This window comes from Lygodium microphyllum, chromosome 28 (genome assembly GCF_053477565.2).
Source record: "Lygodium microphyllum isolate KBCC chromosome 28, Lygodium_microphyllum_v1.1.10, whole genome shotgun sequence".
In the NCBI taxonomy this organism is placed as follows: domain Eukaryota; kingdom Viridiplantae; phylum Streptophyta; class Polypodiopsida; order Schizaeales; family Lygodiaceae; genus Lygodium; species Lygodium microphyllum.
In genome coordinates, this window is record NC_141162.1 from 68619221 (window position 1) to 68642898 (window position 23678).

Below are 23678 nucleotides of genomic sequence, written 5' to 3' on the forward strand. Positions count from 1 at the left end.
TTTGTGAAGTTTTCTTTACAAAGCTATATTCTCCCATATAAATCGGAGTAATGATCAAAATTATTGGTATGAAAGTGTTAAACATACTTTACTATTCACCACCAACTTGTAGGTCATCAACTTATACTTCTTTTCAATACCCTTCTTCGCAACATGTTGGCTTTAAAAATAAACAATTAATATTTTTTGTTTATGGAAATTAATAATTAAGATTTTATTATATATATATATATTGGTGTATTGTGCTTACACCCTACATTGACATGCAAAAATATTATTATTGTTATTGTTATTAAAATTGTTAAAATAATTTAAAAGCATTGAATATTAGTAGAAGCTTGGTATAGGATGCCTTATACCAGGGTGCGTTTTGATATGCTTTCTAATTGTCAAATAGCATTGCCATCCTTATTCTATCAAATGGGGAGGTAAAATATGCCTATAATCCTTCATTCATGACCATTGATTTTGCTTATAAACATAAGTGTGGCACCAAACACACGCAAAGTTTTTTGTATAATCATTGTATAGAATTTTACTATATCAACACATGAGGATAGCTATATTCAGTGTGAAATAGCTAAATTCAAAAACATGAAAAAGTGAATATTGGTCTTGATCAATATCTCGGAGTCTACGTTAATCATAAAGGGACTCCTACAGAGATCTCCAGGAGAATAGAGATCTGATGAACAAAGTAAGTGTCAATCAAACTGTCACCAAGGCCATATGATTGCGAGATTTCCATCTGCTCCAAAGCGTCTAAGATCTCATCCAGAAGGCTCCCTTAAATAACCCGAAATCCTGTCTATGAGATACATGAGTGACAATCGAAAGTTCTCAATGTCTACATGCATCATAATTGGTATGTTTAGCATCCTCAATGCTAATACATGCTAATGTACACTTCAGTAACAGTATCATTAATTTGTCTCCTCAGCATAAAGCCATATTTGGATACGATGCAGGTCATCATAGTGGAAAAACTTTATTCAATTGCTGAATATTTTAGTCACCCAGTTGTATGTGACAAGCACTAATGTTTTAGGCCTTGAGTCACACATTTGTTTTTTGGGAAAGAGCTTACTATATGTTCTTTCCAAGAGACTAAGTATTAACCTGGAGTGCCAAGCTTTTTTAACCATACAAAGAACATCCTCATTTAAAAGATCCCAATAAGCACCAAAATATCAACAATAAATAGATTTCTGAAGGTCTTGGCAGAACGACATCCTTACTAAATCATAGCAATACCTAACAGACATTCCCACAAATATCAGGAAGCCAAATGCTTCCACTTGTACTGAGCATCAGTGTCTACTATCTAGTAAGAAACTGATAATCCATCATCAAAGACCATGGAAGTGCATCAAGTACCATATACAAGCATCATTTGTCTATGCTCACTATCATAAGCAAAATATCATAAAAACAGCAAGCTGCAAAATGCACCCCTTCAACTAAAGAGCCACCTACGTCATATTGTAGACATCATGTAATATCCCGAGATTTTCTGTGGAAGAAAATAATGATCACTCTTTTCAGAATGTATTCCCAAGGATGTCACAATTATTGGCAGTTTGAGTTTCTAATTCAACGTGGGTAAGGAATCCATCCCTTCTGTTTTGTTTTCCGTAAGTTGTTCACGGAGTTCTCCATATACAAACTGACCTTCAGCTGATCTTACGGGCTCAAGAACAGATGTGAATCACTATTCATGGCAAGGCAACATGTCCTTTCCCTGTTTCTTCCATTTTATTCCATTACCATATATCTAATAAATCTGACCTCATTGCATTGCACACATGTACAAATTTGTAACATGCACATGCATGTGCACACAGCGGAAAGCGACGTGCACTGCTGCAGAAAATCTGCTGAGGAAGCCTGCAGCACTAGTAGGGAAAGGTATCACAAAGCAGCAAATGATCAATTGTAGATGGCTTCCAGGATGGTGGACTGCTGTAACAGAGTTCCAGAGATGCCCCACAGCTGCACAATCTCCCTCCTGCTGCACCACCACCCCCCCCCCCCCCCCCCCCCCCCCCCCAAAAAAAAAAAAAGCATGCACACCCCCATATACCCATACAAACGCACAATGCATGTGCGCACATGTGCACATGTACACATTTGGCACGTCCCCATCTCAATCCTTCAAAGCTGCACGCAAACTCTACCAAGGACAGAGAACAGGCTATGCTGTACATACACCCTGATCTCCTTCCCATTTCACTTGTAGCATCTAATGCACTCTTACTGGTTTCTATCTCAAATGAAACAGTAGTGAATGCATTCACAAAATAAAAAGCTGCAGCACTTACTTGACTTTCAGTTTGAAGTACGGAAGCATTTTGAGTGTTTCATCTCGTCTCATCTCTATGGCATTGTCTGGAAAACTTGGAAGATTTACATTTTTCATCAGAACATCCTGATGGATGTACACATTATCAAAGTGTTAATGTTCTTCAAAATACAAAACTTTGCACCAAAATCTCCTTCTTTCATGAGACAGGCTGCATACAAAATGCATCAAAAAATGATCTTATCTAAGCCCTGGTAGCAAGATGAGAGCTCCATGCAATCCGTCACAACAGATTGAAAATTTTCGTGAAACTCACCCAAGCATGACCAGATCCAGCATATCATTGCCGATAATAGACACTAAGAATCATGCCTGAAACACTAGACAAGATTGGGAACCTGAATTTGTGGATACATACTGGAAAGACTTTTGCATCATTCAAAGGTATCAGAAAGACACCTGCAACATGCAACTTTCTTGCAAAGGGTCTGAGCCTGAATTTCCGATATTGGCCCGGATCGTAAGATCATTTCTTGGTCCAGAGCTCGGTGACTACTATGGGATTTACACATCAGCCCAGACCAAACTAATGTACAAATGTTGAGGGATTCTAACGACACAAGTAGTCTTCCGTTGCTTGCTTTCAAGAAACAGATGGTCCATTCTTTGTGTAGCGTCCTGGAGAAAGTTTATGTGGGGACGATGGTAACCTCTGTAATCCTCGAGGAACCTCACCTGACCGTACCCTCTTGTTAGACGGAAGAGGAGGAGATCTGTGATTGAGAGCAATATGCCTGTCAATTTGGTGGTGGTTGAAAGACGAACAAATTCTGAAAATGAATGAATGTTGTCTGATATTTCTCTTGGTTTAATGATAAAATTATTAGCACCTGTCACTCGTATTTCTTTAACATACTACTGAATTTCTTTAGATCATTTTTCTCACCCGGGAGCATTTGTTCGCTTTAAAGGGCCACGCAACTGTGTTGTCTTCAAACGCCTTAATGCCTCTTCTGCTGCCTGCACAGCACCAAAATATTATAAGCTGCTGTATACGATATGAACCAGAAGTTACCAGAGATCACATTGCAATCTACTTAATGCCCTTCCTTGGCTTGGATAATCTAAAATATCCAACAGACTTCCATTGTTAGCTTGAATGCAAGACTGCTGCATACTAATAAGAGAATGTGTTTAAGAACCTCAGTCCCCCTATATTTTCAGGTCCATAAATATTGCCATAAGACCAGCCAAGCAATCATTGTAGCCTAATATCCTGGAATCACTCTACACATAAAGTGGGGCCAAGTCTGAAACATAGATTCAGTAACGTAGCAAGATTGGGATTAGCATTGCAACACAAGGGTTGTCATGGCAGCAAGTATAGGATCACTAATTTGGGCTTTTTGAAGGTAACCTTGGGAGGATCTGGTGGGCAGAGTCGAGATGACCACAGCGGATTATCTTTTCAAGTCCTTTTAAGTCTCATAGTTACACAATTCATGGTTCTGTTTAGTCTAATTTTGTTTTCCTGGCCTGGGGGTGGCTTAGTGGTGTGTGAGTGGGTTGGGTGGCTTGGTTTTGGTGTGGGGGTGGTGAGGGATGCCTTGTTTTGGGTGTGGGTGTGGGTGGTGGGGGTGAGGGATGCCTTTGTCCTTGCAAATGTTGCCGGTGGAGTTTGTTTCTCGGCATATTATCCCTTCTCCTTAGATAAAGCATTGCACAAATGCAAAATGGCATTTGGCAAAGCCACTAATATGCAGTGGAGAAGAATTTAAAGGGCATTATAAATATGTGAACTCCCTCTTAAAACGCATTTTGTGGAGACACTTGGTTTTCTCCTTGCTAGGAGAAGGAATGTAAGTTCTACTCATAGACATCGCACAACCCCAATAGAAACTGTTCCCCGTATTTTATGAGTTTGCACTTGTTCCTGTGGTCTTCCAAATGAGATATTGGTTATTTGAGTTCTTGCATCCCTTCTGATCAGTTTGGCCAATATTTTGGACATCAAGCATCATCCTTGCTCCTTTGAGGGAAATCAGGATATTCTTTCGAGGGACACATTTGTCCTTCCAAATGTTGTCTGTGGAGTTTGTTTCTCAGCAAATCATCCCTTCTTAGATAAAGAATCACACATGCAAAATGGCATTTGGCAAAACCACTAATGCAATGGAGAAGAATTTAAAGAGCATATATATATATATATATATATATATATATATATATATATATTGTAAATCCCTCTTAAAACATGTTTTGTTGAGATGCTTGGTTGTTCTCCTTGCCAAGAGAAGGATTATAAGTTCTAGTCATAGACATTGCACAACCCCAATAGAAACTGTTTCCCATATTTCATGGGTTTGCACTTGTTCCCGTGGTCTTCTAAATGGGATATCAGTTATTAGAGGGCCTGATCAGCGTTCTGCTGTTCTGTACCTTCCTCTGCCCGTCTGACACTGTTGGGATGAGTGCACAATGGAATGTGGGTCAGAAATGGAGCAGGAGCAGTGTTGAGACTGAGAGTGAGAGAATCCTAAGATGGGTGTACCAGCTAGTCACGGTACATAGAATAAAATGTATTTATATGTTAGGGTACAAATAAGGGCGTGTTCACACCCGTATAAGTTTATACACACGAAGATTAAGAGACTTTACACCTGACAACCTCCCACTTAAAGGCCCAAAGTGGTACCTTTACCTGTGTAAGTTTATACACACGGAGATTAAGGGACTTTACACCCGACAACCTCCCACTTAAAGGCCCAAAGTGGTACCTTTAAGCTAGCCAACTCCCACTAATCAAATGCAATGCTCATGTTGAGCCTTTGCAAGACTGTTAGTGAGAAGATTTGGAAGGTTATCTTGGGTTTTAACCTTAGTCAATGTGACAAGACCATCATCCAAGACCTATCAAATGAAGTGGTATTGAACATCTGTGTTTGGTACGTGCATGAAACATGGCATTCTTAGCCAGACATAATGCACTCTGGCTATCACAACAAAGCACCGGAGTATGTGAAGAGAGACCTAAATCCTTGACCAAACGGCCAAGCCAAAGAGCTTCCTTAGAAGCTTTTCTAGCTGAAATATATTCAGTCTGTGTAGTACTCAGTGCCACAATTTTCGACAACCTTGAAGACCAAGATACAACCCCACCAACCAAAGTAAAAACATACCCACTAGTAGATTTTCTAGTGTCAAGATCACCTGCCATGTCTGAATCACAGAATCCCTGTAAGTCTAGTGTACCCTTTCCATAGCATATATACTTCTCCTATGTACCTTTTAAGTATCTAAAGATATTTCACCGCTTCCCAATGTGGCTTACTAAGGTTAGACATGAATCTACTAACAGCTACCACTGCATGAGCAATGTCAGGGCGAGTTGCAACCATGGCATACATCAAAGAACCACAAGCTGATGCATAAGGTATGCCTTTCATAGCACTAACAATGCATCATCCTTTGGGCAATCAACCTTGCTAAGCTTTGTATGTGGCGATAAAGCACACTGAGAGGCTTAGCATCAACCGTATTAAATTTGTCAAGTACTTTTGCTAACGTACTTATCCTGTGAGCGAAACAACAAGTGCTGCCCTTTATCTCTTTTAATCCGCATGCCCAAAATATGTTCAACTGCCCCCAAATCTTTCATTGAGAAGCCTGAACTAAGCTAGCTTTTAAGAGCATTCAAAGTACTCTTATGCTTTCCTACAATCAGCATGTCATCCACATATAAGACCAACATAATAAGGCTTCCATCATCAACCTTTTTAGTGTAAGTAGTGATTTGCATGGTTGTGTTTAAATCCATGGCTGAGCATAAAGGTATCAAACTTTTTATACCACTGTCTAGGGGCTTGTTTCAACCCATATAAGCTGTGTTTCAGCTTACAAACCAAATGCTCTTTCCCTGGAATAGTAAAACCTTCGGGTTTTTTAATGTACAGCTCTTCATCCAGGTCACCATGGAGAAAAACAGTATTCACATGCATTTGATTCAACTCAAAATCCAAGAATGCAGTGGGAGCAGACAAAACACGAAGCGTAGTCATCGTCACCACTGGTAAAAAAAACCTCATGGAAGTCTATGCCTTCCTTCTATGTATAGCCCTTAGCAACCAAACTTGCCTTGTACTTGGGTTTCCAATCAATACATTTCACCTTGTAAACCCATTTGTTAGAGATAGCTTTTCTATCCTTGGGCAAAGGTACAAGCTCCCATGGGTTATTTGCATACAAAGATTTCATCTCTTCCTCCATAGCAAGCTTCCACTTTCTCTTGTTTTCACATGACTATGCCTCTCTAAATGTCAAAGGCTCACCTTCATCAGTCAATAGAATGCAATCCAAAGATGGATGAAACCTTTGTGGCTGCCTTCTAACATGTGTGTAGACCTTACCCAATGATCTGTGTTGTTAGGCAATGGGCCTACATCCTCAAGTATGTGCACACCATTACCTGGTGGCTGATTTTCAGCATTTTCTTGCTGCTGTAACCTGTTTTCAGCATGTTCTTCTTGCTGTCCTATTCCCTCATGTGCATCTATTTGCTGTCCATTGTCTCCTAGTTGTAGCACAATAGGCCATTGCTCATTTTCAACATCAAAAGGAACAGAGTCTTCAACTAATGGCTGCTGAATGGCTGGCTGTTCATGCTGAAATTTTACCTTCTTTTTGTCAAGGTTACCCTATGTAGCATGTTTCAACAACTTTGGCTCATTAAATACTACGTCTCAGCTAAGTACTATCTTCCTGTCTTGAGGAAGCCAAATTCTATAAGCCATCTCTCCCTCATCTCCATATCCCATGAAGATGCCCTTGTTAGATTTCATGTCTACTTTAGTTCTTTGATTTACAAGAATATGCACAAACGCATCACAACCAAAGACACGCAAATGGTCATATGAAGTAGGTTTGCTAGACCAAACCTCTTTAGGAATGCCATTGTCCAATGCACGATTGGGAGAGCAATTGCATACATGAACTGCAATTTTAAGAGCCTACCGCTATGAGAGATTAGTTGTGGACAGCATGCATCTGACTCTCTCACAAAGTGTGTGATTATATCTTTCAGCCACGCCATTTGATATAGGACTATAAGGGGCTGTCAACTCCCTCTTAATGCCATGCATCTCACAAAACTTTTTAAACTCATTAGAAACATACTTGCCCCCATTATACATTCTTATAGCTTTTAACTTAAGCTCTTTCTGTGTGGTAACAAAAGCAAGAAACCTTTTAAAGGCATCCAACAAGTCCTTTTTGCTCTTTAACACATACACCCATGACTTTGTATTGAAATCATCAATAAAAGTAACAAAGCATCATGCACCCCCATGTGAAATAATAGGCATAGTGCACACATCAAAGTGTACTAAATCAAGAGCATTGGACTTCTTAACGACACCAAGGTAATAAGGTGACTTCACATGTTTTCCATATATGCAATCATTACAAAAGTCGGGACTAGAGCCTTTTACATCAAATCTCCATGAAGAGGAAAGAACTTGAAGGCCTTTTTGGCTCATATGGCCAAGTCTCTTGTGCCAAAGTTCCATTTGTGAATGAACTTCAGCCATAGCCAAGAGCTTGCCATGTAATGTTTTACAATGCAAATAGTAGAAAGTCCCCTTTTTTATACCTTTAACAATCAGCATAGAGCCCTTGTGGACCTTCCGAGATCCACCACCAAAGGTAGTAAAATGTCCTCTTGCATCAAGCTCCCCAACTGACAACAGACTTTTCTCTATGCCAAGTATATATTTGACATCATGTAAAATCAGCTTTTGGCCGTTTTCAAGGGCCAAGTGAATGGTACCTACACCCTCTATCTCATATGCATAGTTGTTGGACAAGTAAACCTTGCCGAGGCAACGTCCAATGTATTCTGAAAATGACTTCAAAGAGAAAATAACATGAAAAGAGGCACCACTACTATCCATGATTGGGACAACCCATCATGAGCTGAAAGTAAAGAATCAAATACCGCCCTTTTGGTAATGTGCATATTACCTGCTACTGCCATAACATCTATATCATTGCATGAGGCAGCAACAAGTATCTCTCGAGTGTCAAAGAGCTCTTCAATGACCACACTAGATGCAACATTTACCTTTGCAACTTCTTTTGAGGGAAAGTTGTTATCATATTTCGTATCATCCTTCTTTTTCTTTCCTTGTTGTTTCTTTCTTTCTTGCTCTTTCTTTAAGTATCAACAATCGGGCTTTTTATGCCCTTTACGCCCACATTGATAGCAAGTACCATCATGTTGTTTGCCCTTGCTTTTACTTCTACTTTTGCCTTTATTTTCTACATTACCCCTCTTCTCTGACCTGCATCTAAGATGATAGGCTGAACCACTGCTTTCTCCACTAGACTTTCCTCTATTCTCCTCATTGAGAATAGAGCCCCCTAACACCATCAAAGGTTAGAGCAAGGTTGTTACTTAACTGACTCAAAATCCTTGTGAAAGCACTCAAATGCTTAGATGCTGGCTTAAACTCATCCAACTTCATGTTCACAAGCTTGCGCATGAGATGCACTTGATTCACTGAGAAACAAAAAGCCTTACATCTTGTCCTTCCATAGATTAAAGCCAATGCCATCAAACCTCTTGATTTCAACAAAGGGATTTGGTGTCACTACTACTAGAAGCATTAGTGGCCATTATTCAGCAAAGTACCAAGTACCAATGCTGTATTTTATGACAATAAAAATTAGGCTGAATATTCAGCTAATTTCAGCCCAAATTTTCAAGAAATAAGAGCAAGATTTGATCCAAATACATATACAACACTAGAAAGGATGACTTTCATCAATATAACTGAGATTTCAGCATACATTCCATGCATACACTACTACAAGGTGACTCCCACTTCAGCAATATCACCAAAAATACATTTGGAACAATCCCAAATCTGCAAATGATCACTAAGACTGTTGCACCATGGATATTCAGCAATACATAAACTCAATAGGAGCTGCCTAACACGTGTACTACATACGTATGTGTCCAAAAGCACTTCTAATACACAAAAACACCAAAATTCTCTGCAATTTCTTCAAAATCTCACAAGAGGGAGATAACAAACTCAAATTTCACTACTTATAGCACCAAGATTGCTTCAGCAATGTCCCCAATGTCCATTTTACACATCAATTTTGCCAAAATTCACAAATTTCAGCAAAAATCCCAAAATTTCGCTGACCAATCTCCCCCAATTGCATTAGTACATGTTCCCGAGAGCATAAAACATGCAAATTTAGCAAAATTTAGCAAAATTTTGCAAAATCCCCAAATTTCTTAGGTCCGAATGTGCACCAATGTTAGTAAATTCAGCTCAACTGAGCAAAATTTCACTGATACATGAAAAGCCCCAAAATTTTCAAGGGCAGCGTGCACAATTTCTGCAAATTCGGGGTCCAATGTCACTATTACGCATGAACAACATCAAATCTAGGGAACGCCCAAATTTCTCAGCACAAATATGCACAGATCTGAGATTTGTGCTTGCACGCACGCACAAACCCCGTCACTGAGCACGAGGACTTGCTTGCAGAACTTTTTTTAAAAATGACAAAAAACTGCTTGAAACGTGGCGAAAAGGCCAGCCGTTGACCTACACTGCATACGCTCGATTGGAAATGTGATGTGGAACCAGTCGATGACCTATCACCAGCTTGTGATTGACTGCCGAGTTGTCGTATGCTTGATAGATCCCCCTACTGACATGCTGCACATGCATGTTGCCACACTGCCCTGGAGAAGTTGTGCCTAATCAAAACGAATGCCTGTTGCCCCTCGACTGACTAGAAGAATGACGACCTGACTCCTTCGCACGAGCACACTAAACAGACTTGCGCGGTCCTCAAGAAGTGCGTACACTCTTGCCACGGCTTTTATACTAGTTTGCTGGATGAGTGCGCAATGGAATGTGAGTCAAAAATGGAGCAGGAGTAGTGTTGAGAGAGTTAGAGAATCCCAAGATGAGTGTACCAACTAGTCATGGTACACAAAGAATAAAATGTATTCACATGTTAGGGTACAAATAAGGGTGTGTTCACACCCGTATAAGTTTATACACACGAAGATTAAGGGAGTTTACACCCAATAGACACTAATCCTGCATCATGCTATTGGGTTTGCTGTTGTCAGACACCTTTTGAGGCTGCTTGCTGTGCTTCGGGGTCTGTCAAAGTACAACACACTCTCCAACTCATTCTCTTTGCCTTAGTTCTTGAGACACAAGAGTTCAAGGTTCATACTATTCACTGCATAGTGTGTTTGCTGCATTGAGCATCGTATTATATTCAACACTTCTTCATTATCATTCACTATGTTCATTGTCTCTGTGTTACCCTAATCCTAGTTGTATTCCTTTATCCATCTGTGCATTTGTTGTACAATTGTGTTGTGTTTTCTATATTAGAGCATTTATTTAGAATGATGAGCTAAAAATGCATTAGCTTCTTTAAAACAATCCCAAACATGCTTAACTAATGAAGTAAATCTCTTTATTAAAAAGAAATGCAATCCTAGAGAGTGTCTATGTCCCATAAGCACAAACACTGTTGGGGAGGACCCAAACTTTCTATAAATGCATAGTGTGTTTTTTGTATTCAGCATCATACTGCATTCAACGTTCATTTATTATCGTTCACTATGTTCATTGTCTTTGAGTTACCCTAAACCTAACGATGTTTCTTTATTAGTCCGTGCATTTGTCGTATGATTGTGTTGTGTTTTCTATGTTAGAGCATTCTTTACAAGGGTGTGCTTCTCTTCTAATCAGTTTGACAAACATTTTGGACATCAAGAATCATCCTCAATCCTTTGAGGGAAATCAAGACACTCTAGTTATTTTCTTGGATTAAGTTTTGGTCAAATCTGACTACTTGGAAATCACAACCATGTGGTATTGGGTGATTTTTCAATTGGCACATTTACAGTGTACACATTTTAGGAAATCTCTACAGCAGCTCATTACAGACAAAATATTCATGATCATTAGGATCACTTTTGCCATGTGAAAATGATGAAAAAAAGACAGTAATATCTCTCTCTCAAATATTCATCAAGATCAATATTGTCTCTTTTCCAATGTTTTTGACTTGGTCAATCCCTTTATCTAGTGTTTGGCTTTGGCTATGTTCACATTGAGCATGGCCATATTTGTCATAAATATAATTCATTTCTATGGTTGCAAAAGTTTGTGTTTTGGTTGCCCTTTTACTTTGTCAACCACAATCATTCCAAGTATCACCTATCATTTGAGCCACTCCACGAAAGTCCCCTCAATTTCCCATTGTCTAGAATGCTTTGAATATGGACGAAGGATATTGTGGGTGAAACTAAAGTGTCCTATTTTGTTTATGATATACCTCAGACCCCCTCTTTGCCCCAAGCAAAGATCACATGACTTGCTCACTAGTTTGGCTCATCCTGAAATTATTGCCACTGCTTCAACAATGTAGATTCCTTTGGTGGCAACTATTTTGGGTCGTATACTGTGTAAGAGGGTTTCCCTTATGCTAGGAACATCAAAGCTTGTATTATTTGGATATGGCACAAGTGGTTCCCTAGTATTTTGAACATTGATATTGATATCCCACATGTAGAGCACCTGCTATGACTAAATTTCTCTTCTTTTCCAAATGCTTGTATCAAACCAAGCAATTAGGACACTTGACAAGCAACATCTCCAAGGATAGGAGTAACAAAAAGAAGGTGATTATGCAATGGCCTCCAAAATCCTCATCATAAAAGTGGTTGCATTTCGTTTAAAAAAAAGAGAGGTGAATCAATATAAAGGAAAAGAGAAAGGTAGGTGATATTTAAAGATCCTTTTTTCAACACCTTGCAGGCTTTATTAATGCAAGGTAACAAGCAAGAGAAGTTAGAAGAGTTCCTCAACTAACATGAGGGAGAGGAGGCCAACATGAGAACATGGAGGTGCAAATACAAATAGGAGATTGCTTTAGTTCAGCTAGTCACCGATGCTAGAGAGGAATAAGGAGAAAAACAAGACAAGTATTTCAAGATAGCTGCTCGTTTTGATGGACAAGTTTTTAGCCACATGATCATCCCTAGAAAAGGCATTCCAGAGCAATCGCCTGCACTATAATCTCAATTAGGTAGTCCAATAGGTGCCACATGGCAACGCAGGGCACGTTCACACATAAAGGAGCAATCAGACAAGTGCCAGCAATTGGCCTGTTTTATGTAGTTGGCTAGTGATTACTGGCTGCCTTGCCCTATCTTTTAGGGGCTATATATATCAGCCCAGCCTATACACTTGGAAGTCATATTCTGATCGCAGATTTCCAGGTTGTTGATCTTGGAGATTGCTACACAGACTTCGAGGCTCACAACCGATGAGATTGTCAAGGAGATATGCAGACATATGCACTACACCCATGTACATATCTACTTTCCTTATTCAACATTCCTTCGTTGCAGATCTTCTATGTTCTTTTTGTGTGTGTGTGTGTGTGTGTGTGTGTGTGTGTGTGTGTGTGTATTCACTCTGTCTCTCAATCTTGGTCATACACTTCCACACCGCTGCGCTCTGATATGGTATTAGAGAAACATAGAAGGACTGATTGATCTATGGCAAACCTAAAGAGGAGATTTCAATGCGACACAAGGCTATGTTTTTAACGTTCGAGGGTGAGCGGGAGGGTTATGCATCGACACGAGGCTGAGATGACCGTGGGCATGCAACAAAGGAGTCAACTACCAAATTTTATTGTTGATTTTTGCTATTTTTGAAAAAAGAAGGCACCGTTTTCAGCCTTCGTTGGTGGTAGATTTCACATTTTCATCATCACCGACGGGTGCAAAAGGTGTGGGACAAGCAAAAAAGAGCCTTAGTGGGCTATGTTTGCACAATCAAAGAGGCGGCTTTTGTATCTGTGTAAGCATTGTAGGTGCAGATATCTTCTGAGGCCAACACAAAGTTTTGAGGTAATCATGGACCGGAAGGTACCCCCAAAAGGTACCCGTCCCACTAACTCTTCTATCAGATCAAAAGCTCAATGGTGAGAACTACTGCCTTTGGTGCATTATGATGCTTGCCATATTTGAGTCCTATCATTTGGTGGAGCTTCTGATGAAGGCTATTGATCGTCCTTCATCAAGAGACGAATCCAAACTTTCTATAGCAAACCGTTTGGATTTGGCCAAGGTTCAAGCATGTTGGGATAAACTAAATGCCTGTATCATTCATTTCTCTTTCTTTCATGCACTACAATCGTGATCGCCCATATAGAGTACCTAACAGTGGCTAGGGAGATATGACTAGAGCTGGATCAAATGTACAACAGAATGACCATCATAGCAGCTAGAAACATCAGAAATGTTTAGAAACGAAATGTTAGAAATGTGTTTCGTAAGTTTCTTTCAAGAGGGGATAAAATAAGAAACACGAGTTTTTTATATAGGGATTTTTAATAGTTTTAACTAGGGAAAGAGGTTCTAAACCTCTATGGAACTTTCTTAAACAAAGAATGGTCAATTGAGCTTGAGTGATAATAGAGTTAATTGAGAATAATATGTTACATATCCATGATCCATTACTGACTTGTCACTTATGTCAAAGTTAGTCTTTGGACAAGCTATACTATGGTTTAGAACTCAAACATTATGATTCATACATATCATACAAAGAAAATTAAAATTAACATATAAATAGCCTATCTATAGTATGGAATGAGTCAAGTTGCAACATCATGATTCTCATTTTAAAACAAACTGACAAAATGTCAAAATCAAGAATGAATCATAATATATCATGAATAACTCATAAATGAGACTAAGTCGTATAATATTCAACTCTCAAGACAAGAATAGATACTTAGATTAACAAAGTCCAATAACTAAACAAAATCACAAAAAAATCAGTCTCTCATTCAAAATCTTAAGCCCTCATGAGTCATTACACATCATTATCATCATGTTTAACATTGCCCAATAGTTTTTGTTAAAAAAACCATGTTTTCGGTTTCAACTCACAAAAAAAAAAACGCCCACGTTTTTTACTCTAAAAAACGTTTCATACTTTAAAAATAAAAGGATTCCACTTTTCACATTTGTGGCAAGATAGGTCATTGAAAGAAGGATTGCCCCGACAAGGAGAAGAAAAACAAGTCTTCAAAGGATTTAGGAGCAATTGTTGTTCCCTCATTAGTTGCCTTCCTCCACTTCGAGGTGATCAAGGTGTTGACCCCTAGGACTTTTGATGCTGCGCTACTGGTCCCATGTCCTTGTGAGTGGATTGTTAACAGTAGCACCTCTCGGCACATGATTCCTTCTACATTAGGTGTTGCCCATTTGCGACTTTTGCATGGGCAGATTCTCATTGGCAATAGCTCTTTTGTTCCTATTCACGGGAGGCGCAACATGTAGCTTATTTCAGATGGACACTGTGGTGGTCATACTTCAGAGGTGCTTTATGTATCAGGCTTGGGTTACCATCTACTTTTGGTATACAAGATTTGTGCCCTCAATCTTTTTGGTTGAGTTTGACGAGGATTCCTTTCAGATTCTTGATTGTCAATCGAGATAAGTACTTACTTCCAGTTGCGAGGAAAATAAGGTCTCCTTCTGCCTTGACCTCTCTTATTCTTACCTCTTAAACACAATCCAAGCTTTTGTATGCTTGGTTTGGACACTTGAATTATGATTACCTTCAGAAGGCATCTAGGGGACACCTTGTTCAAGGTATGCCGGACATTGTGGGGTGAGCTAGCAGCCATGTGCATCTTGCATTAGTGGGAAACAACATCGTGATGCCACTCCCAGCAAGGCTTAGAGGCAATCTTCAATACCCTTGGAGCTTGTTTCTACAGATCTTTGTGGACCTATGCGGATGGAGTCCCTTAAGGGGAGCTTCTATTTCATGCCGATTATGGATGATTTTAGTAGAATGACATGGGCTTATTTTTTGCAACTGCAATCAAAGGCTTTCTCCCACTTCAAGGATTGGTTACTCTTTAAGGAGAACCGATCACCCCGGAAACTAAAGACAATACGATCAGATACGAGAGAAGAATTTGTTTCTAATGAGTTTGCTAGGTTTTGTGCAAATCATGGTATCCACTAGGAGTTTGCAAACACAAACACGCCTCAAGAGAATAGCATATTGGAGCAGAACCGAAGCGTGATTGAGATGGCTCGCACCATGAGTGAGCATAGATAGGCACCTCAGTGTCTTTGGGCTAAGGCTATGGCTACTGTAGTCCACATCCTTAATCGATCCCCCACTTCAATCGTTATTGATATGACACCCTATGAGGTGCATTTTGGGTCTAAGCCTGATGTTTTTATTTTCGGGGTTTTTGGGTGTGACACGTATGTCCACATCCTGAAGACACAGTGGATTAATTTGAAGAAGCTTTCCAAGAAAAGGTGTTTATTGGCTATAGCTTGTAGTCCCAAGGTTACCAATTGTATGATCCCATAAAGCGTGATGTCTACACCAATCAAGATGCCCAATTTGTGGAGGTTTCAACCTCAGAGGGGGGTGAGGAGCACCCCATGCTTGGAGATCCACAAATAGTTGACGCTAGTGACTGTATATTTGGAGCCCGTGTCTCGTGGAGATGCTTCATCTTCAGCTAAGGATACTACTTCTCCATTGACTTCCCCAAGTGAACTATCACCGATGGATGTTCAGAGACTTCAACAGATGGAACGCGACGAGTAGAGATCCGACCTCCTCCTTGTTGGGCTTGAGACATACTCTGTGATTTAGGGATCGAGAGAGTCCTTGAGGAGTGGCAATTGTAGGATGGTCTATAGCAATCTCATAGGAATCAAGCACATACAACTAAGCTTGTTTATACTAACTATTGTTTGATGACTTGTGCCATATAGGATAGAAAGCCCACCTCCGTGAAGAAGGCTTTGCAATCATATCATTGGAAGAAGGCTACGGAGTAGGAGTTGGATGCTATTGAGAGGCATGGCACTTGGAATCTTGTCTCTCGCCCATTCATAGGAAGGTGATTGGTGTAAAATGGGCCCTTAAGACCAAATATCACACTAATGATACTCTGAATAAGCACAAGGTGCACTGCATTGCAAAGGGCTTCGTGAAGCAGCCAGGGGTGGATTTTCATGACATCTTTGTACCTACAACTCGGATGGCTACCGTTCGAGCCATTCTTGCCTTAGCCAGTATAGTAGATGGTCGGTTTAACAGCTTGAAATGAAGTGTGCCTTCCTGAATGGTGATTTGGAGAAGGAGATCTATGTTGAAAAGCCTCCTGGTTTCTCCTCATCAAATGGTAAGATATACATATTGAAAAAGACCCTCTATGGCCTCGAACAAGCTCCTCGTGCTTGAAACGAGAAGATCGACTCGTTCCTCCAAAAGAAGTTGGGATACCAGCACTCCAAGGCCGATCCACAGCTTTATGTACACACCTTCGATGGAGGTCATGTGTTGTTTGTCCTTTATGTGGAGAATTCGATTGTGATAGGTGACAATGCCTAGATGGTCACGCACATGAGAAGTTCGAGATGGCGGATATGGGACTTGTCAACTTCTTTCTAGGTCATGAGATCTATTAGACTCAAAGGGGAATCTTTATCTCCCAACAGTGGTATGTGCAAAAGCTCTTGACTACGTTTGAGATGGAGGGATGCAGATCTATTTCGACTCCCATGGATCCGAACTAAAAGGCCACAATCCATACAGATTTTCCGTTGGCGGATGCTACCTGCTATTGGCAATTGATTCGGTCTTTGATTTGGCTCCTCAACACTCATATTGACTTGCGTTTTGCTATAGGTTTGCTAGCAGGGTTCATGAATGAACCCAAGATAGTGCATTGGCACCCTGCTCAGAGGGTTTTGCGGTTCCTAAGGAGAACCCCCGATCTAGGGCTCTATTATCTAGCAGGTGCAGATGGTTTGAACCTTGTGTTTACATGTTGGAGTCATTCAGATTGGGCTAGAGATGTGGACCATAGGAGATCCACCACCGGTTATTGCTCTACCTTGGGTGCTAGTGCTATTTCATGGAGTAGTAAGAAGCAATTCACAGTTGCCCTATCTTCGATTGAGATGGAGTATCAAGCAGCCTCTTCTATCACATGTGACTCTTCTACCACATGTGAGACTATGTGGCTTCGGAGGTTATTGGAGGAGCTTGGCTGCCCACAGACAAGTCCTACCACTCTTCAGTGTAACAATGAGAGTTGCATTGCCTTGGCGGGGAACCCTGTGTTTCATGCTAGGACGAAGCACATTGAGATATAGTACCATTTCATTCAGGAGAAGCTTTTGGATGAGACTATCGATGTGGTGTACTACAAGACAGAGGATAATCTTGCAGACTTGTTTACAAAGGCACTTCCACATGTTTTACTTCAACAACACTCAAAATTCTTCAGTCTGATGTTGCGCCCAAGATCTGAAATGGGGTGTTAGCAACATGATCATCCCTTGGACCAGCATTCGAGAGCAAACGCCTACACTATGATCTCAGTTAGGCAATCGGACAAGCGTCACATGGCAACACAAGGCAAGTTTGCACGTGAAGGAGCAGCCGGATAGATGCCACATCAACAGTCAGGTAGACCTTTTTTTTCAGGTAGTCAGCCTGTTTTATGCAATCGGCTAGTAATTACTAACCAACCTGTCCTATTTTTTAGGCCTGTATATGTCAGCCCAGCCTATACACTTGGCAGTCATCTTCTAATCGCAGATTTCTAGGTTGCTGATCATGGAGACTGCTATGCACACTTTGAGGCTCACAGCCAGTGAGAACGTCAGAAAAGGAGATGCGCAAATATAGACATTGCGCTCGTGTACATATCTACTTTTCTTATTCAGCATTCCTTCATTGCAAATCTTCTATGTTCTTTTGTCTCTTTCTCTCTCTCTTCTCTCTGTGTTCACTCTATCTCTCAGTCTTGATCATACACTTCTGCACCGCTACGCTTTGACATAAGTTTTGAGAAGGGGAGAGAGTGCGCAATGGAGTGTGAGAGCGAGGCGCAAGCTGCAGAGCTGAGTTAGAGATAGTGAATGCAGAGATAGGTGTACCAGATCGTGATGGTACACAAAGAATAAAAGAATGTATTTATATGTTAGGGTACAATAAGAGTGTGTGTGTTCACACCCGTAAGACTATTTACACAGAGACGAAGGGACTTTACATCCAACAACCTCCCACTTAAAGGCCCAAAGTGGTACCTTTAAGCTAACCAACTCCCACTAAACGAATGCAATGCTCATGCTAAGCCTTTGCAAGACACTTAGTGAAAACATCTGCAGGGTTATCTTGGGTTTTGACCTTAGTCAGTGTGACAAGACCATCATCCAAGACTTGTTGAATAAAGTGAAACTGAACATCTATGTGTTTGGTACGTGCATGGAACATGGCATTCTTAGCCAAACATACTGCACTCTAGCTATCACAACCAAGCACTGGAGTACGTGAAGAAAGACCAAAATCCTTGACCAGATGACCAAGCCAAATAGCTTCCTTAGAGGCTTCAGTGGCTAAAATATATTCATCTTCTGTAGTACTCAGTGCCACAATTTTTTGCAATCTTGGACACCAAGAGATAGCCCCACTAGCCAAAGTAAAAACATACCCACTGGTAGATTTCCTAATGTCAAGATCTCTTGCCATGTCGGAATCACCAAATCCTTGCAACTCTAGTGTACCCTTTCCATAGCATATACACTTTTCTTGTGTACCTTTCAAGTATCTAAAGATACATTTCACTGCTTCCCAATGTAGCTTGCCAGGGTTAGACATGAATCTGCTAATAACTCCCACCGCATGAGCAATGTCAGGGCGAGTTGTAACCATGGCATACATCAAAGATCCACAAGCTGATGTATAAGGTATACCCTTCATGGCACTAGCAACTGCATCATCCTTAGGACAATCAGCTTTTCTAAGCTTTGTATGTGGCGGTAAAGGCACACCAAGAGGCTTAGCATCAGCCATATTAAACCTATCGAGTACTTTGTTGATGTACTTGTCTTGTGAGAGAAACAACAAAGGCTGCCCTCTGTCTCTTTTAATGTGCATGCCCAAAATGTGTTCAGCTGCTCCCAAATCTTTCATGGAGAAGGCTAAACTCAGCTGCCTTTTAAGAGCATTCAAAGTACTCTTATGCTGTCTTGCAATCAATATGTCATCCACTTATAAAACCAGTACAATAAGGCTTCCATCATCAACCTTTTTAGTGTATAAGCAGTGATTTGCATGACTGCGTTTAAATCCATGGCTGAGTGTAAAGGTATCAAAATTTTTTTACCATTGTCTAGGGGCTTTTTTCAGCCCATATAAGCTGCGTTTCAGCTTACAAACCAAATGCTCTTTTCCTGGAAGAACAAATCCTTTTGGCTGCTTCATGTACAACTCTTCATCCAAGTCACCATGAAGAAAAGCAGTCTTCACATCCATCTGATCGAACTCTAAATCTAAGGATGCAGTGAGAGCAAACAAAACATGAAGCGTAGTCATCTTCACGACTGGTGAAAAGACCTCCTGGAAGTCTATGCCTTCCTTCTGTGTATAGCCCTTAGCAACCAACCATGCCTTGCACTTGGGCTTCCCATCAATACATTTCACTTTGTAAACCCATTTATTTGAAATAGCTTTCCTATCCTTGGGCAAAGGTACATGTGTTGTTTGCATATAGAGACTTCATCTCTTCCTACATAGCAAGCTCCCACTTTCTCTTGTTTTCACATGACTGTGCCTCATTAAATGTTAGAGGCTCACCCTCCTCAGAAACCTTTGTGGCTGCCTTTTGACACGTGTAGACCTTCTTATCCAATGATTTGTATTATTAGGCAGTGGGCCTACATCCTGAGAAATGTGCACACCATCACCAGGTGGCTGATTTTCAGCATTTTCTTTTTGCTGTAATCTGTTTTCAGCATGTTCTTCTTGCTGTCCTATTTCATCCTATGCATCTATTTGCTGTCCATGATTTTCTGGCTGTAGCACAATAGGTTGCTGCTCATTTTCAGCATCAAAAGGGACAGAACTTTCAGCTAATGGCTGCTGAATGGCTGGCTGTTTATGCTGAAATTTGACCTTTTTGTCGAGATCACCATGTGTAGCATTTTTCAGCAACTTTGCCTCATTAAATACTACGTCTCGGCTGCATACTATCTTCCTACCCTGAGGAAGACAAACTCTATAACCCATCTCTCCCTCATCTCCATATCCCATGAAGATACCCTTGATGGATTTCATGTCTAGTTTGGTTTTCTATAGGTACATGCATAAAGGCATCACAACCAAAGACACCCAAATGGTCATATGAAGCAGGTTTGCCATACCAAACCTCTTTAGGAATGCCATTTTCCAATGCACGATTGGGAGAGCGATTGCATACATGAACTACAGTTTTAAGAGCCTCTCCCCAAAACTGTTGTAGGAGATTAGCTGTGGACAGCATGCATCTGACCCTCTCACAAAGTGTGCGATTAAGTCTTTCAGCCATGCCATTTGATGCAGGATTATAAGGGGGTGTCAACTCCCTCTTAATGCCATGCATCTCACAAAACTTGTTAAACTCATTTGAGACATACTCACCCCCATTATCTATTCTTATGGCTTTCAACTTAAACCCTTTCTATGTGGTAACAAAAGCATGAAACTTTTTAGAAGCATCCAACACTTCCTTTTTTCTCTTAAGTACATACACCCATGACTTTCTACTGAAATCATCAATGAAAGTAACAAAGTAGCGTGCATCCCTATACAAATTAGCATACGTAGTGCACACATCAGAGTGTACTAAGTCAAGAGCATTAGACTTCTTAACGACACCAGAGTAATAAGAAGACTTCACTTGTTTTCTATATAAGCCATCATTACAAAATTCGAGACCATAGCCTTTTACATCAAATCTCCCTAAAGAGGAGAGAACCTGAAGGCCTTTTTGGCTCAATGACCAAGTCTTTTGTGCCAAAGCTCCATTTGTGAATGGACTTCAACCACAACCAAGAACTTGCTAGGTAATGCTTTACAATGCAAGAAATATAAAGTCCCCCTTTTGCTACCTTTAACAATCAGCATAGATCCCTTATGGACCTTCCAAGATTCACCACCAAAGGTAGTAAAATGTCCTCTTGCATCAAGCTGCCCAACTGACAACAAACTTTTCTTTATGCCAGGTACATATCTGACATCCTGTAAAATCAACTCTTGGCCGTTTTCAAGGGCCAAGTGAATGGTACTTACACCTTCTATCTTCCTCAGTTGTTTCTTACCTTGCTGTTTCTTTCTTTCTTGCTATTTCTTGAAGTACCAGCAATCCAGCTTTCTATGCCCTTTACGCCCACACTGATAGCATGTAACATCCTACTGTTTTCCCTTGCTTTTGCTTTTGCTTTTTCCCTTACTGGCTACATTACCCCTCTTTTCAAACATGCCTCTTACATGGTACTACCAGCTAAGCCACTGCTTTCACCACTAGACTTTCTTCTAATTTCTTCATTATGGATTGAACCTCTAGCACCATCAAAAGTCAAAGCGGGGTTGTTGCTAAGTGACACAACCAAAGATTCCCATTTGACAGGCAAAGTCATCAATAAGAAAATAGCTTTCAATTTATTATCAAAAGCCACCAAACCAGAGTCCTACAATTGACTCAAAACCCCTGTGAAAGCACTCAAATGCTCAGATGTTAACTTAGACTCATCCAACTCCATGTTCACAAGTTTACGCATAAGATACACTTGATTCACAAGAGTTGTATTTTCATAAGTGTCCTTAAGCTTTTTCCATATAGGATAACCTGTATCAAGATGCTTGATATCTGTAAGTACATCATTAGACACTGCCATCTTAATGTATATAATGACTTTCATGTTAAGTCTAGCCCAATCCACATCTGCCACAGTTGTAGGCTTAGTCTTCAAGAGAGCATCTTCACAGTCCTTGAGGAAAAAAATGCCTTGCATCCTATCCTTCCACAAGTCAAAGCCAATGCCATCAAACCTCTTGATTTCAAAGAGGGACTTAGTGTCACTGCTGCTAGAAGCATTTGCAGTCATTTTTCAGCAATACACCAGAAATTCAATGCTGCAATTTATAATAGCAAAAATCAGCTGAATATTCAGCTGATTTCAGCCCCGTTTTTCAGCAAATAATAGCAAGATTCAGTCCAAGTATACGTACAGCAGTAGAATGAATGCCTTTCAGCAGCATGACTGCACTTTCAGCATACATTAAATGCATACATCACTGCCACGTAACTCCCACTATAGCAATATCACCAAAAAATACATGTACAACAATCCTAGATCTGCAAATGATCACTAAGACTGCTGCAACATGAAAAATCAGCAATACATCAGCTCAATGGGAGCTGTCCAGCATTGTACTGCATACATATATGCTCGTATCAACTTCTAATACACAAAACACTAAGAAATCTCTGCAATTTCTCCAAAATCACACAAGCGGGAGATTAAAAATGCTCAAATCACTCTACTTATGGCAAGAAGATTGCTTCAGCAATATTCCCAAAGTGCATTTCACACATTAACTTTGCCAAAATCCACAGATTTCAGGAAAAGCCCCAACATTTCACTATCAAATCTGCCCCAATTGCATTAATACATGTTCCCCAAAATTTCCGGGTCTAAGTGTGCACGAATGTCAACCAATCTGACTCATCTGAACAAAATTTCACCAATATAGCAAAAGCCCCAAATTTTATGGGTCCAATGTTGAGAAATTTCAATCAAATGAGTAAATTTTCAGTAAATTTGGCAAAATCCCCAATTCAAACGTGCACAATGTTTGCAATTTCTGATGCAAATGCCTCAATTATGCATGAACAGCACTCAATCTGAAAAGCCCCGATTTTCTGGGCCTAATTTGCACACTATGCTTGCGCGCGCGAACCCGTGTCAAGCCAACGGGAAATTCAAAGAGGACTTTGAAGAAAAAAATGGATTTTTGACTTTTAAAAAAAAGAAGTGATGGGGTCCGTTGACCTCCTGTCTGATGGTAGTCACGTCGCGCAACCCGGAACCCCGCCGGCTTGTCACCCATCTGTCAACGTGTCACGCAGATCATGATGACTCCCTGCAGCCGTCACTTGCACATTGCCACGTTGGTTCTCCTGTTGGATGTCGCCTATCACACAACATTTGCCAGTCGTCGTGTTGGACACGAAATCCACTGCCATCACACCTGCTACTGCCCCCTGGTCCACGCTGGACCTGCCGCCTGGTCCCGACTGTTACCTATGAGCTGCCAACTACTTGTCTCTTTTTTGTGGTCTCGGGAACCGCACGAAGCCTTAGGCTCTGATACCAATTTGAAGGGGAGAGAGTGCACAATGGAGTGCGAGACCAAGGCGCGAGCTGCAGAGC

At 40.5% G+C, this 23678-nt stretch overlaps 1 protein-coding gene across 9 annotated transcripts in view; it reads right to left on the reverse strand.

The window, feature by feature from the left end:
• Positions 1-588: 588 nt before the first annotated feature.
• The window catches only part of LOC148011569 (RNA polymerase II C-terminal domain phosphatase-like 1), a 108383-nt gene continuing 85293 nt past the window's right edge, over positions 589-23678 (reverse strand). For 2 of the 9 annotated variants that reach the window (XM_087669932.1, XM_087669935.1), the window contains exons 17-18: positions 3249-3322; positions 2403-3075 (exon numbers count right to left, since the gene is read on the reverse strand). In XM_087669932.1, the coding sequence (XP_087526058.1) occupies positions 2946-3075; positions 3249-3322 (204 nt within the window). In that variant the 3' untranslated portion in view covers positions 2403-2945. The other 7 variants (XR_015689267.1, XR_015689268.1, XM_087669936.1 and 4 more) reach the window with 7 other exon arrangements.